Source organism: Peromyscus leucopus, chromosome 15 (genome assembly GCF_004664715.2).
Source record: "Peromyscus leucopus breed LL Stock chromosome 15, UCI_PerLeu_2.1, whole genome shotgun sequence".
Taxonomy (NCBI): domain Eukaryota; kingdom Metazoa; phylum Chordata; class Mammalia; order Rodentia; family Cricetidae; genus Peromyscus; species Peromyscus leucopus.
In genome coordinates this window covers 32679913-32697614 of record NC_051076.1, presented here as the reverse complement: position 1 = coordinate 32697614, position 17702 = coordinate 32679913, and the positions used below count along the sequence as shown (strand labels likewise).

At 46.9% G+C, this 17702-nt stretch overlaps 1 protein-coding gene across 1 annotated transcript in view; it reads left to right on the top strand.

Moving 5' to 3' along the window:
- Nucleotides 1–6013: 6013 nt before the first annotated feature.
- Ildr2 (immunoglobulin like domain containing receptor 2) overlaps nucleotides 6014–17702 on the top strand; it is a 59615-nt gene continuing 47926 nt past the window's right edge. Inside the window, exons 1-3 of the mRNA XM_028864481.2 lie at nucleotides 6014–6162; nucleotides 7313–7414; nucleotides 7473–7876. Of these exons, the coding sequence (XP_028720314.1) occupies nucleotides 6014–6162; nucleotides 7313–7414; nucleotides 7473–7876 (655 nt within the window). The remainder of the gene's footprint in view (nucleotides 6163–7312; nucleotides 7415–7472; nucleotides 7877–17702) is intronic.

Here is a 17702-nt window from a genome sequence, read left to right as displayed (position 1 = left end):
GGTTGCGGTAGTCTTGGGATTAAGGGATCCATTATGGACATGTTAATTTCTAGATGCCCATTATATATTCGAGTGAGGACAAAAGTGGGCAAGAGGCCATGTAAGTTTGGAGTTCCGGCCTGGAGACAGAATTGGGAAGCAAGCCACATAAAGATGGAATTTAAATTCATGGAAATGGATGAGACAACCCAAGGAGAGAGTGGAGAGGAGAAAAGAGAGGAAAAGGGACCCAAGATGGAGTGCTGGGGAACACAAGCATTTGGAAGTCATAGGAAGAAGACCAAGTAAAGGTGGCTGAGAAGGAATGTAGGGAGAATTAGAAAGAAAGGGAGGAAAACCAAGGGATGAGAAACCCCACCAGGCAGCAGTTCACTTACTCAATACAGGTTTAAAAGAGCCTTCTGGTACCAGTCCTGTTATAGTCAAGGAATGAGTTAGATAAAACAAAGGTTGTAATGAGGAAAATGAGCAATAAAGAAATAATCAATTATGTGTCTAATCAGATTCAGAACATTATATTGCACAAGTCCAGTGAAGAAAAAGAGAACAGGGGAAGAGTAATGGACAAAGCCTGAAAATTAGGGTAGTCAGAAAAGCCCCTGGGTAAGACAACAAAGTGTGAACAGACTAGAAGCAATTGAAAAGCCAAACCACGACAGTCCTAGATCTCATTCCAGGCAGGAAGGACAGCAAGCATGCGCAGGTGACATGGGGTGTGTTAGGTGTGTTCGAACAACAGCAAAGCCACTCCTAGAATAAGGTGGAAGGGTTGGAAATAGGATGTCAGATGGTGAGTGAGGGCCAAGCCACATAGGACTTACAAGGCCACCATGAAGACAGATTTTAGTCTAAATGGGGGAAAGCCACTGGAGATTTGGTGGATTCTCTCTCTCTCTCTCTCTCTCTCTCTCTCTCTCTCTCTCTCTCTCTCTCTCTCTCTCTCTCTCACACACACACACACACACACACACACAGAAGGTGTAATCTTCAGCAAAGTGTGCTGAAAAGCACCCAAGAACACCATAGTGGCTTCTTGAAAATGGGGCTGAGTTTTTCCCAGTGCTGGTTTGTGTTAATTACCTGACGCTGTTTGTGTATCTCTTCCACCCTGTTCTGATAAAGTAATGGCAGTTTACATTCTTTGAAAGGTACTCTATTGGCCTCTGCTAAAAACTCCACTTCATATCCCCCTCACAACTGTAAGAAACAGATTCTTTGGTTAGATCTGTTCATAGACCAGGAGATTGGAGCCAACAGTAGAAAACTGACTTCCCCAACAGACACTGCCCGTGACTCTGGGATCCATGACACTTTAACACTCTCATATCAACATGTTTATCATAGATGCGCTAAGATTTTTTTTAACTGAAAATTTACCAAAGCCAAACCAGGAATTTCTGAGTTCCTTCTAGACTTTGCCTGAATGTGTCTCCACATTTTGAGTAAATCAACTCCAACTGTTTGTTTCCTCCTGCCTGCGGAGTCTGTGTACCTCCAAACTTTTGTTGGGTCATATGGAATTTGCTTCTTGTGTTGTCCTGTACTATTTCTCTCAATTCCTGCTCATGGTGTGCCATGGCCTACTTTGGGTGGTTTGTCCCTTCCTGGCCTCTTGAAATAACACCCCTCCCCCATGGAAAAGGCTTCTATCTGCCTTTGCTGTCCTCAACTCATCCTATGTTCCGTGGCCAGAAGCACAGTTTGCTGAAACACAAGCCTGATGTTCTTCTGCTTCGAAGTTCTCATGAGTTCCTTTGAAATCCAGACCCGGTAACCCAGTTTCCTGGGTGTGAGGGCAGCGTTACTGCTCCTCTGCCCATGTGAGCCCACGCTCTGGGAAGCAAGCCCCGTTCTCACCTCCGTGTGCTGCTTCTGTCTCTGTATCTCTAGCTTCTTTTCTGCCCTCAGAGATTATGTCCCAGTGATGCTGAAGATTTAGATCAGGGCTTACCTTCTAATGGAAACATTCCTGAGCAGCGCAAATGACCCATTCCCTCTGTTTTCATTCCCACAACATACCTGACCCATTTCCTAACATAGTCCCTCCCTGTCACACCTTCGCAGTTGCCTCCCTCCCCACACACATGGCTGTCACGCAACTGCACGTTCTTTGGAGGGCTATGACTCATTCATCTTTGAATTCCTATTCATCTTGAATTTCTAGATATTGTAGGCACTCAATAAGTGAATGATTTCACAGAGAGAGAAGAAGAAGGGAAGTAAAGGGAAGGAGACTATCCCGGAGTGGGTGGTAATCCATATTGCTTCTCTCTGTGTGTAAGGCATCTGTGATTGGGGAAGAGGAATACAGTGCATTAACACTTGTATGAGACACCTTTCCCCCACAATTCCAATGTGAAGGTCAAGGTGGATGCTCTCTAATACTGCCTTTGACAGTTCACCTGCCCTTTGCTCATTTGAGCGGCTTCCTTTCAGGATGCTCAGTGTTCTGCCTTTGTGTTCCATCTCACCATCTCTATGTGTGCGCAACAACAGAGGGATCCCTGAGTGAATGAAGTGCTGAGTGAATATGTGCTGTTGACATTGGCCTGGCCATGTCAAGGACCATGGCCTCAGACCCATGGGAAAATGGCAAAGCCTACCCCCAACACCCTAAGCTGAGGCTTAGAGGGATGTTGGACATTTATGGCCTAAAGACTGCTCCCCTACAGAGACTACTTCTACCAAGTCCGGACTGTGTAGCTCAATTTCCCTGGTCTGATTTCGGCTTACCTGTGGCGCTATTGCTCCTGTGCCCATGTGAGCACATGCTCTTGGAAGTAAGCCACACTCTCACTTGTTTGAGCTAAGCCTGTCTTCTTGATCCAGCAGTGAGCCATAAACCCTGCCTTCTGTGTGTCTATATTTAAGAACCCACCCTCTGTGTTCAACTGTATATAATAAACACGTTGGGCTTCCAGTATGCTGAGGTTTCTCCATCAGAGAGCCCAATCCAGCCCATCTACGATGTCTGTCCATGTGTCTCTGTGTGTCCATCTTTTTTTCCATTCCCTCACTCCCCCAGTCAGTCTGACCTTGGAACTGTGCTGAATGAGGCACCTATCCATACGATTGGAGTGAGGTCATCAGATGATTTTTTTTGTTGTTGTTGTTATTTTTGTTATTTTTTTTAGTTCACTTCTATCCCTTGGGTTCTTTCTGTCTGTGACTGGGTCCAGGGAAAGCCTCTGAAGAAAATGCTTAGACCTCTGAGCAAGAATCTTTTAGCTTAATTGTCAAGATCCAGTGCTGGAGGCATTTCGGGCTTGGGAAACCCAACAGGCCAGGCCCCCTTTCTTCTTTCTCTTTTGGTGTCAGACACTGCTTCATCACTGGGCTCAGAATTGCTCTCTTCCCCATTTCAGGAGCTGCCAGTGTCAGCCGGGTTTCCAAAAGATGCTAATATTGGAGCAGAAACTAAAACACAAGCCGAAATCAGAATCGGGGCTCCTCACAGAGAAACAGCCTTACTTCATCTCTAGCCCTGTAAATTACAAACAATTTAGGGGTTGAAGTATCAGTCGGTAAGGGTTCCCAGGACTGCAAATCCTCATAATTAACTTGATTAGTGGATCACAATTGAGACATAATGAGAGCAGGTGTACATTTGGGAGCTTTGTATCTGGCTAAAAATATAGGCCTGACAAAACACCTGCCACTCCCCTCTGCCTTTCCCCTTCCTCCAGGGAAGTACTAGACGCTGAATAAATTTGGGGAGGAGCATGTCTTTAGCCAGAAACTTTTCCACATTGTAGAAATAACAGTGTATAGATAATCATAAAGAAGGTATAAATGAATGAAAATCTTATCTTTTTGTTGTTTCCTCTGTCTTTTTAAAAGTCCCTCCCCCCCCCCCCCCCCCCCGCATATTTGAGGTCATGCTGCTCTGTTCTTTTGTTCTGCACATTACCCTTGGATGGACCCTTTTGGGAAAGGTATTCAGGAAGCTAATTCAGGCAGAGGAGATTCTGACCTCAGGTAGGGCACAAAAGCACCACTTAATTCAGGGTCCTGCATCCCCCAAATCGGGAGTCTGAGGTAGCAGGCTCTAAGATGAAACACGACTAACACATGAACTACAGCACATCCTCCCAGTCTTCTGCCTAGCATATAATTACCACTGTTCGAGGCAGTTGACATGGAGGGCATCATGAGCTTTACATTTACATTGCTAGTTTTTAAAGCTTTTAAAAAATGAAACAATGTATCCCTTGTTTACAAGAGAGCTTCCAGATTGAAAATGCTTCCATTTCCAGTAGAGTTCTTGGTTTATTTATTTAAACTCAGAATCACTGAGGGTGATTTTCACTGTGTGAGGTTGGGGATGATAACAGACCCAATAGGTAGCACAAAAAAAGAAGGATAAAGCAAACTTAGGTTTTTAAAAATATGTGGCCCTTGCTTTAAAGTCCTACCTCATCTATTCCTCCTGGAACAAAGAGCAGAAAGAGGCAGAAATATGGTTTTTATCTGTGTGCTTTAAAAAGACCCACGTTAAGCAGGATTCATGTGCATGCATGCCTGTGTGCCTGCAATGAAATCGTGTTTTAAAGAGGATTCAGCTGCATTATATTTATAACTATGTGTTGCTCCCAGCTCCCAGCTCCCAGCATGTCTCCTTGTGGTGGCTCATGTCTCTATTCTGTGTCCTGATTTCTGTTCTACAGTATGCAGCTTTGAAGAAAGTAGACTGTCCATTCCCTCTCCTCTCCAAACCCAATCCTAGTCGTGACTTTCTGAGACTCCTACTCTTGTTCTGACATGTTGGGCTCATTGCAAGAGAAAGTGTGACATTTTGGGGATCAAGCCCCACCCTTCGTTGTGATCAACCAGTCTCTACCTAGAGTCCTGCTTTGCTTGGCTAATATAAATGGACAACAGAAAATGAGTCATATCATGGGCTCCTTTGAAGATACTAACAGAACAGCTTCCTGGGAAGAGAAAAAGTATTACTTCTTAAAAACTAAAGTGCTTGAGGAAGGGAGTTAAAATGCAGACCCCCAGGCTGCATGTTGATTTTGATGTAATTATTTTTAATTGAGATTCTGGGTGTCCCATATTTTACCATCCACCACCAATATGACAAAAATAGTGCCACTGTCGCAGCATCCTTCCGGCTCTATCCTTTAGGTTGCGTGGTTTGGATCACTAGGGGTGGCCTTAGTGTTTTCATTTTGACCTTTATCACCTTGATGACGATGAGCATTTGGGAGGAGCACATAGTTCAATTTAGAATGTAGCTTGGGGCCCCACACACTCAGGAATATTTGGGATAGACCACTCTATCTCTCTAGTTGTAAAGTAAACATACAGTATAATATACTGAAAATCGTTCCTAGGATGAAAGACAGTGCACCTGCATTCTATGATTCACTATGACATAGCTCTGCAAGACTCCTGATTCCTTGACATACACATAGGGACATACTCTGAGCACACATTCAAAGTTCTCTTCTGTCAGCAATCACTTTTCAGTTCAACCCATATCCCATATTTCCCCTCTGAATAAACTTGTTCATATGTCTATGTTGTTCACAAAATGCTCAACCAGACATTGTATGTACATACATAGACATGCAGTAAATAACAGAGCATAATACAGATACATTGATACTTCAACCCTTTGATGTAGACATACTTTTTGTAGTGCAAAGCATACATTTTGGAGTCAGAAGATGAGGTCAAATTCTAGCTCTACCATTTACTGGCTACTTGATCATGGAGGCATTAGCTACAATCTTTATGTCCAACTTTCCTCATTTAGGATTAAGTGAGGAATCTTTTAAAACATCCAGAACCATGCTTAGACTCTACTAAGAAACCTACAGATGTTAAATGCTGCCTTTATTTTTAATTTCTTGGGTGCTAAAGGGAATCATTCTTGATTTTCTCCAATGGAGCTGCTTATTCGGGGTTCTTAATGGCACACATTAGAAATAACCCAGGCTGAATTAAGTAAAAAAGGCCGTTTATGAAAATGGAGTGAGTGACTCCAAGTCTCACGAAGATCCAGATGCAGAAGACAAGTTGGAACATAGGCCACTCTGAGACTGCCGCTCAGATCACACTCCCGAGCCGTGTGCCCACGCGACCTCCACCATCTCTGGACCTGACCCCGGCCCCCCAGATGCCTCTGCTGCCTCATGGCAAAACCGAAGAGCGGTGTGACCACCTGACCTCCGTTGCTCCGCCCCCCAGATGCCTCTGATGCCTCAAGGCAAAACCGACTCTTTTCTCCACTGGCCCCTGCGTACACCACTTGATCCATTTTCAGAAAACTGAGTTAGAGGTCACCCTGGCCCTGCTGAGGACAGGGACTACACTCCAGCTTTGGTGGTCAGGAGGTGACTAGACTTTCTGGCTTCGGTATTTGGAACTGTTCAGATAAACGGGAAGAACTCAGAAGGCACGTTGTGGCGGAAGGCCACCATCCAGGACCTCCTTCTTCTTCTACACGTATCTTGCCCTATATCACCTCTGCTTTCACATACATCCGTTCTTAGGGTGAGGGTTTTTAATTCAGGAGTTCGGGGCTGTGTTAGGTCCTTCAGCGCGCTTTCTCCCTATCTCTAGCCAGAATGTGGGTGCCTGCTTCTTTACCACCAACAACCCTGAACATCCTAAGTCTTGCCCCATTTTTCAAATGCTAACACAGACATCTCTTTTATTGTGGTCTGCAGCCCTACCCCAGGGCTAACTTGCTCCTTCCTTTGTTCACCAGGCCCTTTCCCTTTATGTCTCCCAAGATGACACTGGCCCAATTTTTACAATGAATATGCATTATTGCCTCTGATAGTCTGGCCTTCTTCATCTCCTGGACCCACGACAAGGCTCCTCAAGGACAGGAAGGCTATACTATTACTCAAATCCTGTAGCCTTAGTTCCTAGCACCTAGTAGAACCTTAATATATATTTGTTAACCCAAGCACGCATTTCTCAACATATTGTGCGACTCCTTTCCAATAGACAGGAGATAACACCATTTAAAAAGTAGGCATACATGTAAATGTGCTCTGCAAACGGCGAAGGTATAGGTATAGGCCATTTCAATCTCGTTTTTATTTATTTTTCTATTAAAAAGGCCTTAAACCACACCATGTTTTAGAAAAGTGTTGTATAGTGGGTTTGTCCCACTGTGGATTCCAATTTGACTGAGGCCTCTTGGTTCTTTGAACCAGATACACCGGCCACAGCACAGCAAAAACAAACAAACAAACAACACATTGTTCTGCCTACAGGCGTTGCTAGTCTAAGTCCCATGAGAAGTTATCCCAAGTCCTTGCTGAGTCTCTGTCCCTGCCACCCACTTCAGGTGCAAACTGCCTCTAGCATCCGGAGACGTAGAGCCCCAGCCTGCGGAGTGGCGTGGGCAGAGCGCGGAGGGCAGCCCCTGCCGCATGGTCCGCCCTCCGGGGTGGACTTCGCCGCTGGGCTCTGACCTCCCGGCCCCCTAGAGGCGGCACGTGACCGAGAAACTTTGGCGGGCGGTGGCGCGGGCGGCGGCGCGGCGGCCGAGCTCCCCCGCGCGGCGAGCTCTGCTGCGGGGAGGCGCTCGCCCCGCGCCGCGCTGCCTGTGCGTGCGGGAACGGCCCCCGCAGCCCGAGCGGACTCTGGAGCCGGCGGCAGCGCGCGTCTCGCAGGCGGCGGCGTCCAGCGCCCGGGCCCGGGCTGCGCGGCCAGCCCGAGGGCTGCGGCGCCAGGGACGCGCGGGGCCCGCGCTCCGCCGCCGCCGCCGCCGCCGCCTGCTGCCGCCGCGAGGTCATCCGGATCCTCGGGTGCCAGCCGGTGCCCACTTTTCCCACTCCGGATCTGCATGGGAAGTTGGGGAAGATGGACAGGGTCGTGTTGGGGTGGACCGCTGTCTTCTGGTTAACAGGTAAGAGTCGCTTGGAATACTTTAATATGTATTCCCACAGTGGTGGTGTTCCACCTTCATTTTCCTCCTTTCTGACCGTGTTAAAGCTGCTGGTGGTGCTGGTGTGTGTGTGTGTGTGTGTGTGTGTGTGTGTGTGTGTGTGTGTGTGTGTGTGTGTGTGTGGTTGGTTGGGGAGGCAGGGAAAAAGCCCGATTGCAAAGCGGCTGGATGGAGATGCAGGTGTTAGACTCACCAGCGCTATGAGGGTGTTCTTAAGATGTACATTTCCGCTTCAGACAATGGTTTTTCCTCTCTCTTCCCCCGAGTTTGTTAGGCTGTGAGTCCTGGGCAATGCCTGGGGGAAGCTTTGAAGGGGTTGATTCACGAAGGGGACTCGTTTTCTAGAGGCTCTAGAGGCGGGGGCAGGGGAGTGTTCACCAGCTACTTCTCTAGAGAAGGAGGGAGACCCCCGGGGCGTTCTCTGTGGCTACGGGGGCTTGGGAACGTGAAAACAGGCTTGATTAGTCCTGGAATTTAAGGCCTGACAAGTCTCACTGGAACCATTTGGAGAAGATAATAGATCAACTCCCCTCCCCCCAGTAAGGTTAATTTGAATGGCGGGTCAGAGGCACTGAACTTCGGTGGTGCCTCTGGTGCATCCCTTCCCCCTCTTGTGAACTTTCTTCCCATCTTCTGGTGCTAGGAGAGGCCCTTGTTTGTAACACTTTGTCCGATGTGGCGATTCTGGGTTAAGGAACAAGGTGGCCACCTCAGAGAGATTCACAGAGCAGCCCTGCTGAAGGATAGATGGGACAGAGCCTGGAGGATTTCCACGGCTTGGGGTGGGTCAGAGGCAACCAAAGAGATGGAGTCAAGGAAACACAGTAAGGTGTCAAAAGGTCTTTCGGACAGGATGGGGGCAGTGGTGGGCAGAAGAGAAGAGAGCAAATAGCAGCAAGAAGGAAAAAGTTTGTATCCTGCAGGGCACTCACTAGATCGTGGGCATGGGGGTGGGGGCACAGGACTCAAGACGCTAGGGAAATGGGAACCAGCTTAAAACACCCAAAGCAAATCACTGAACCGGGAGAAAATACATTGAAGGAGGAAGAAAGGCAAATGTCCCTATCTTCTCTAGCTTCAGAATGAAATTATCAATGGCCAGGGTTCTTTCCCTGTTGCAAATGATAGGCCTTAACACTGTCCTTGCCCCCAGCTGGGGTGAGGTGGTGGTTGGTGTGTGTGGGGGGGCGCCCTCAGCAGTTAGCCTCTTATCTTGGCTGCTCTGAGTTCATCCTTCCCACATTATTCAGATATGAATCATCTAATTCCAGGGTTTGGCTGATCCATGCTTCTCCCTCCTCTGGCCTCCCAGCGCGTTCCACCGCCACCCTCACAAATTCTAACTCTTCTTTGGAGCGTCTCTGTTGCTCAGCTGCCATCTTCAAGGGGCACTTAGGTCTGCAGCCCGTGGCATCAGGCTTTTCTGAAGTCGGCCAGGCCTCTTAGGAGGGGGTCCATGAGTCAGAGGTGCTTTTCTGGACCCTACCCCCCGACTGGGTCTGCCCAAGAGAAGTACTCTGGGGACTCACAGAGAGTGGGAGAAGAACATATGGTCTCTCTAGATGGCTAAGAGTTTCTTATGAAATGGAATCCTATTAGTGGAGGGACCACAGGAACTCTAGTTCAGCACCCCCGGTTTACAGAAATAGATGGACAGAGAGACAATATGTGCATTTGTGGCTGGGGCTAGAGGTCGGTCCTCCCTGACCCTAGCCAATCTTATTTGCACCAGCTCCTCCTGCTTCATGGGTTTCTTGTGGGAGGCTCCGTTGCTTTATGTTTGTTTGGAGGGGGGTGCCACATTGTCTGTGCCTCCTGCCACCCGCACCTGGAGAGCTGTCTGTGCCTGGAAACAGGCAACAGGTTACTTACCAGGGTGTCTCGGCTGTCAGATGGCAGGGGTGATCTGTACATGAGGCTGGTTCCTGTGATGCCACAGACGACCCCCTGACATCCCCTGACCACCCCCATCCCAACCCCCGTTCCCTGTTGTCAGAGGTGCTGATGGACAAGGCGCCTCTCAGCCCCCCCTCTCCCCCTCCCCGCAAAGTATGAGAGGCTAACAATGGCTGCCAGAGAGGGGACCTGAGGAGAGAGGAGCAGTGAAGGATGAGAGAGATTTAGACTCATTCCTCACACAGGAACCATACGAGGAAAGGTAAGAAATTCCGGTCCAGCCCAATCAATGAATTCTCTCTTGAGACATGGTTAAAAAGGGAGAGAGAAGAGTGTGTGTGTGTGGGGGGAAGCAGATTAAAAATGAGACAGAGAGCCAAGAACAAACCACATTCATCCTCTCCCGCCCTCCCCTCCCCCCTGCTCCCCGCACCGGTCTACTCTCCTGCCTCGCTGTGAGGCAGGCTGAGCAATTTCCAATCAACACTTGGGTTCTTTTCCTCAGGCTGTAACGGCTTCTTCCTTGTCTTTCATTGCTAAGATTCCGTACTTCTTCCTGCTACATATTTAGCCTCATGATTTCTCATTGTACTGCGTGCTGCTTTCTGCAGTAGACTGGCTTTGTTGTTGTTGTTGTTTTGAACAAAACAAAATGCTTACCAGCTGCTATTTTAGCAACAGGTGCCATCTAGCAAGGAGACATGAAGGAGGGCCCGTTCAGTCTTTGCCCCCCCCCCCATAACCGGTGACTTTTTTTTTTTTCTTCCCTGGCAGCAGAGGCTGTGAGAAATGCCATGGTGATTCAACTCTGAGAGTCCACTCCATGAACTAGCTGTAGGTTTTCCCGGGGACTCTTGAGTGTCTCTGTGAGGGAACTATACGCTCCGTCAGCATGTCTGTTGGCCCTCTTTCATTCACTTAACCCATTCTGAAGGCACGTCCTTGATCCCTGTGGTGTCTAAGTGTGATGATAAGTGCTGAGAATAAAGCCCCCAAAGGGACAGTTCTTACCCTCAGAGAAGGGTCAACCTAGTTGGTGATTCCAACAAGCACTCAGGTAATGTGTTAGGATGCTTGGCAGTTCTCTAAGAGCTACCTGGATGCTATGGCACAGGGAATAGGCATACTCAATCCAAACCAGGGGATTCCAACCCAAACTGACTTGGAACTGAAGTTCCTGAAGAGGTGATTGCCGAATCAAGACCCCCCCCCTCCCCCCACCATGCAGTCAGTGAGTTCCTGGCTTGTCCTGGGCGTTGTGCTGGGATTAATAATACGATGAGTAAGATACAGCCTCTGCCTTCAACGAGTCCAGTCTGGAGGCAGAGACACCGACTGTACAGCTGTGGACAACAGTACTAGCACTGTGTAGAAGCAGGAAGAGAAACCTTCCCTGCGTATTGTGAGGTACCTCAGAAAACCTCCTGGCCCAGCCTGGAGGAGACAGGGAGGTCCTGGCATGGCTATTCCCCGGGCCACATTGCTATTCGACGACCATGGAAGGATAGTGGGCATGGAGACTTAAGAGTGTCATCAATCCTGGGAAAGGAAGACCTTCTTTCAGAGATTGCTGGTACCTCAACTTCCATCATCCCTTTCACGTCCTATGTAGCTCCTACACTCTTTCCCTTCCTTCTGTGTTCTTCCACAGAAGCAACATTGTTTATATCAAACTTTGTTCACTACTTTATCATAGCTGTTCCCACACTCGCCATCCCCCAGCCTGGATGCCTGTCGCTGGATTAGAAGAAGGTGGCTGTGTTTGTACTCTTATCACTGCCTACAGTTCAGATACATGAATCTGCTGAGTGGCTGATTTGCAAAGATTCAAGTCTTAGTACTACTTGCGTTATTGGAAGCTCTGTGCTACTGTGAGCGCACGAGGAGCTTTACTCCAAGTACTTAATGCTTGATCCGATGTTAGCTGTCTTAGTACTGGAACTTGGTGGGTAGAAAGCTCCCTGACCTGGGAGTTGCAGGTTGAGTTCAAGGACTAGCTCCTCCACAAATAGCTGTATAGCCCTGGGCAGGTTTATATCTTGATCTTACAGTCTGTTAGACGAGGTGATTCCTAGGGTTTCTTTTGGCTGTGTGATTCTGAGTCTGAACTCCTTCTCCATTTAATTTTGATGAGCTGGATATCAAAACTCAAGAGTGACCTGTCTATTCATCCTTTTATAATTCACCCAGTGAAGGAAACCGAGGCAATCTCCTCTCTCTTCAGTGATTAGAATGAAAACCACCAGCTAGGAAGGGAGATCTGTTGTTTAGATTCTCAGAACAAATGGATTAGCATTAAGTTTTTGGAAGACAGGTTTGGGTGGTCACCGTGGGGACTGGTAGAGCAAGGCAAATACTTTGGACTAGGTGGGCTGAATCCTGCTACAGCCAGCATGGCCCTGGACTATCCCTTCATTTTCCAGGACCCGTCTGTCTTTCACTCCTTTGGGCATTTATCCTTCTTCTGCTTTCGTCAGAAATATACAGACAAGTAATGGCTTGTGGTGGTTGTTCTTATTTCATGCTGTGATGTGTTTGTCTGTGTTGAGTGACTTTCATATGCATTATCTCAGTGATCCTTGTGCTCAAGAAGACCAAGTCTCAGAGGAAATAAGGGACGTATCTGTCCGTGGAGTTTTATTTATTGAAAAATGCATGAGCTACAGTGTGTCACCACTTTAGCATAAGTTGGCTGATTCAAGTGCCAGAGTCCAAGGGAACCATTCTATTTTGGCTAAGGTGGATCAAACTATAACTCCCGACTTAAGTGAATATACATGACTATTGTGGCACCTTGGGTATTGAGGCTTAGAGTTTATGGAATTCAGGAAAATAGTGGAGGGGAAAGTGAGAAAGATTGGTTGTTGGTTTTCCCTAAATCAAGTCTTGAGATGTGGGGGTGGGGATGGGGAATTCGCTGGAAAGGCAGAGGCTGTGTCCCCGGGGACAGAAGACACTGCTGAGCATTTGGGACTGGGCGTTGGTGCTGTACACCCAGGAGCCATGCAAGATGGGGCTGTGCTATGTGTGGGCCTCAAATCCTGGTGCCTGGGATAGGTTTTTGGCTCTCTGAAAATGAAAGAAAGCGTTTTGGATGACTGGAGTTCTTTATGGGCCAAGAAACAAGAGAGAACTCAGAAGAGCACGCTACTTCCTCTGTTCTCCTTCCGTGTCTGAAGCTTCCAGGATGCTGTGTTCCGGCTTAGGAGCAGGGCCTTCACATTATTACTCCTTCTGTACTGGGGCTTCCAAGGGTCTGATACCGAGGCAGAAGCAGGTCAGAGGCAGCTCGCTCTCTCTGTCTCTCTGTCCCTCTCTGTCTCTTTCTCTGTCTCTCTCTCTGTCTCTCTCTCTGTCTCTCTGTCTCTGTCTCTGTCTCTGTCTCTCTCTCTCTCTCTCTGTGTGTGTGTGTGTGTGTGTGTGTGTGTGTGTGTGTGTGTTTAGGGGTGGGGTTAGCACTAACTGACTTGGATTCGAATGCCAGATTAGCATTTTATCTTATTTCCATTGGCTTTGACGTAGAAAGCTAACTCATCTCACAATGCTAGTCAGATAACTAAAAAAATTAAACCATGTAAAAACTCTCAGAGCAGTGTTTGACACACAGTCATAACTTAGTCCTTCTCCCGAACCCACCTAGGTATATTCATTAGCATTTTGACCCAACGTCGAGAAATAAATCTCAGTAGCTCACTGTAGTTGATATTTATTTCTTAATCATGTCACAGGGAAGCTGCAGTCAGCTGTGAGTCGCTGGCTGCTGGCTAGACTTGGCGGACTTGACTCAGTACTAGTTGTCTTCCAATCCCCAGTATGAAGGGACAGACACTGACTGATTATTTTGTTCTCACAGTGGAGGGCAAATGCTTGGGGCATTGGGTGGGAGTATAAAGGCAGTGTGTAGAGCCCGCCAAACCACACAAGTGCCTTCAAAACCTTGACTTAGGCATGTCTTCCGACTTAACTGCTCATATTTCACTGGGCAAAGGAAATTCTGTGGCCCAGTGCGTAGTCTGGGGAATTTGAACTGTACCCTTGCCTGCAGAGCACAAACGCAAGGTTGGCTAGGGAGCACGCAGTGCAGTCTATCCGAGGAACTAAGTCATCTACCAACCGTAATGTTGTTACTGTGTAGCAGACTCTTTCGAAACCTGCAGAATGGAACTGTTGTTAGCAAAAAGCCCCAGATGACTAAAACGGGAATTCTCAGGCAATGAGATGTGATTCTGCGGGGTATGGTGATTGCAGTAAGAGCAGGGAGCAGCTTCCAGAGACAGTGATACTTGAGGAAGTCCTGGAGAACAAGTAGGAGTTTAGAAGGGAAGGGGTGCTGTGGGGGAGAAATAAATGTGCAGAGGGAACAGGCTATGGAAAGGCTGAGAATCAAGGGAGCACATGATATTTGTGAAAACTAAAAATATTTATCTGTGGTTGAAGCATTTAGTGCTGCAGGAACAAACAGAAGAGAAGCCCCTTTGTCCTCCAGAAGGCTAGAGGGACTCTTGAAAAAGGACTCAGAGACGGGAGAGTGCCATGATCAAATGTGCATTTTAGAAAGAACATTTGGGCTCAAGGTGGGGAATAGATTAGATGTGGGTAAAAAACCTTGTAGGAGAAGGTGTGATGGGACCTGAACCGACATGGTACAGTGAGCTGAGAGACAGACATGGACAGACTGACAGGATGGTGGAAATAGGATTAGCTGAATGTGGAGGTTGACGGGGGTGGGGGGTGGGGGGGTAGGATGGGGGTTGGGGGGATGTTAGATTTCTATCTGGGAATTTCTAGGGATACCATCTATGGACATGAATTAATATGAAAGGGGAAACACATAAAGGAGGGGCATGGAAATCTCTCCATCTCTTTCCCCTAATTATATTATAGCCTAGGCTGCTATGATTAAGGTACCCTAAAACATTAGCTACTTTATGCAATGCTGGGACAAAATACCTGATAAAAGCAACTTCAGGTCAAGAGTTTGTTCGGCTCACAGTTCAAGGCTACAGTCTACCATAGCAGGGGAGTCACGTGGCAGGAGCAGGAGACACTGATTACATTGTATTTGTAGTCTGAAGCAGAGGGAAAGAAATGCCTGGGCTGGCCATTTCTGCTTTTTTTTTTTTTTTTTTTTTTTTTTTTATTTTTCAAGACAGGGTTTCTCTGTGTAGCTTTGCGCCTTTCCTGGAACTCACTTGGTAGCCCAGGCTGGCCTTGAACTCATAGAGATCCGCCTGCCTCTGCCTCCCGAGTGCTGGGATTAAAGGCGTGCACCACCACCGCCCGGCTCATTTCTGCTTTTGATGTAGTCTTGGACTCCAGCCCATGGCATGATACAGTCTACATTTAGGTCTGGTCTTCCCACCTCACTTAACCTCATCTCAATAATTCCCTCCAGACATGCCCAGAGTCTTGCCTCCTCAGTTACTTTATGTCCTATAAAGTTGATGATCTTAACTATCACGCATAGTGACTAATACAAAATGCTTTATTTCTCTCTCATTACAATTTGAATCTGTGGGGCTAGGGCTACCATTTCCAACATGTAGCTCCTAGCTATAGGCCTTTCTCAGTATGAGGAACAAGGAAAGGAGAGTTGAAGGCAAAGAGCTTGCTGGCAGAGAGATGACCTAGAAGCTGTACACCTTACTTCTCACTTCTTAAACCTAGTTACATGGTCACAGCTAGCTGCAAGAGAGTCCAGGAAATGTGTAGTTCTTGGTGGTTTGTCTGGCCAAATGAAAACCTGCAATGTTCTGTTACTAAAAAGGAGGAAGTGGATGTGTCTCCCTCTTTAACAGAGTGAGTGTGAATGTGCTTATGTAACACTAAAATAGTGTGTATTTGGGTCTGGAGTTCAGGGGAGATCTAGACAGGAAATACAAATAACATGTTGACAAAGATTGATAGGAACTTTCTTTTTTTTCTTTTTTTCTTTTTTTGGTTTTTTGGAGGCAGGGTTTCTCTGTGTAGCTTTGCGCCTTTCCTGGAACTCACTCTGTAGCCCAGGCTGGCCTCAAACTCACAAAGATCCACCTGCCTCTGCCTCCCGAGTGCTGGGATTAAAGGCGTGCGTCACCACCGCCCGGCTGGAACTTTCTTATATGTTCCCTGCCCTTTCTAAATGCCTGACGTCTGACCCATTTTGAAAGAACCAGAATGGTTTCTAAGGTTCCTCTGCACTGCAGGATAAAGACTGATCCCTTTCAGTACTGCTTTGGTCCTGTTGGAACAGCACTTAAGCCAGCTAGACGTCACCCATAGTTCATGTCAGATCTGTGGATGATGAAACAAATCAGATAGAAAGGAGATAGGTATCTGTTTTTTTATCTACACGGCGGTGGCACAGTGAGAAAGCATGGCCCAGCTGGAGATATAGGAAGTATGCTTAATGAGTGGCGGGCTCTGTGTGCACAGGCATCAGAGCTATTGGCAGCAATGATAACTAGGCCATGAGCAACCCCCCCCCCCTCCCGTGGCATTGAGCACAATCCATTGAGCACAATCCTGTCTGAAATGGGGACATGGTGTTGACCTTTGAGATTCTTAGAAGGAAAACATACTAGAATGTTAGTATAAAAGAAAAAAAAAGCTTCAAATGGTCTATCTGTTTACCCCATAACTAATATAGCTGAAGGATTCAGGTACTGAGGTAGCAAAGAAGAGACACGGATTCTAGCCAGTTTAAGCAGGGAAGAACTTTTTTGGAAAGAATCTGATTGACTTGGGGAGTGAATTGGGAAACTAAGAGAACAAAGCTCAGAAAACAGACAGGTACGAAGGTAATGCCTACTACTCTTAGTAAAGACTTTATTTTATTTTTTTATCCTTAGTTGATCAAGAAGATGGTTTCTACTTCTAGAAGAAAACTATCAAGCTGCATTTTCTTTGTCTTTAAACTTTTAGCCTGCAGTTGGACACTGGGCAAATGCTTTCATCCTGGATACTCAGGGATGTACAGTCATTCTTTATTTGGCTGGATTATGGGGCTAACCCCACTGGAGATATGTGCATGCATACCTTCTATTCATTGCCTACATTTAGAAAGCCTGCCCATCAATTGTCTCTTAAAAAATGTCTTGGGAGATTGAGACAACGTGTTTAAAATGTGAAACAAATGATAAATTTCTTAGGACAACCTGAGGGCAGGAGAAGGAAGATTTGAAATGCCATACTGAATAGAGACACACCTTAGCAGTCTGTGGGATACTCTAGGGAATGAGAAATTTGTCATGTCTGCTTTGGAGACTTGAAGTTAAGTGATGGGTAAGCTTTGTACAAAGCTTCTAAAGATGCCTGTCTCCAAGGGTACTTCTCTGTGACTGTTAGCAGCAATTTTGCTTCTCTAAAATGGGGGTGTGCTTATGGAGCTGCCTCTCAAAGATGCTGGAGGAATAGCTAACAACAAGTGGGGAAAAGGAACTTGAAAAAAAATGAGGGTGCTAAAATAAGAACAGCTTTGCTTTAGAATCTGCTTTTGTTATTTCCATAAGAACACAGTTTGTCACATATAGACTCCTTTTTTTCACACGAAAATCGGGGTAGGACCCTATTTTGCAGGCACTGTCTGTACTTGGAGCTGACTTTCCCTAGTCTGGAAATAAGCCAAGAGGGTAGCTGCTGTTCTGAGCTCTCACTACTTCCAGGCAGCTTCCTAGGTGTTGGCCGGAATCCATGCTCTGCGCTGAGGCCCACCTGCTAAGAAAGCTATTCATACTCACAGGTTCATGTGTGCACTCATCTGCGCATTCACGCCACATGTTTTTAGGCTTCATCTATATTCTATGGCTTTGCTATATGCTGGGGATATAGACTCAACTAAATTCTAGCCACTAACCTTGGGGACCATAGAGTAATAATAGAAGCAAGGTTAGATGAAATGTACCAAGATCTG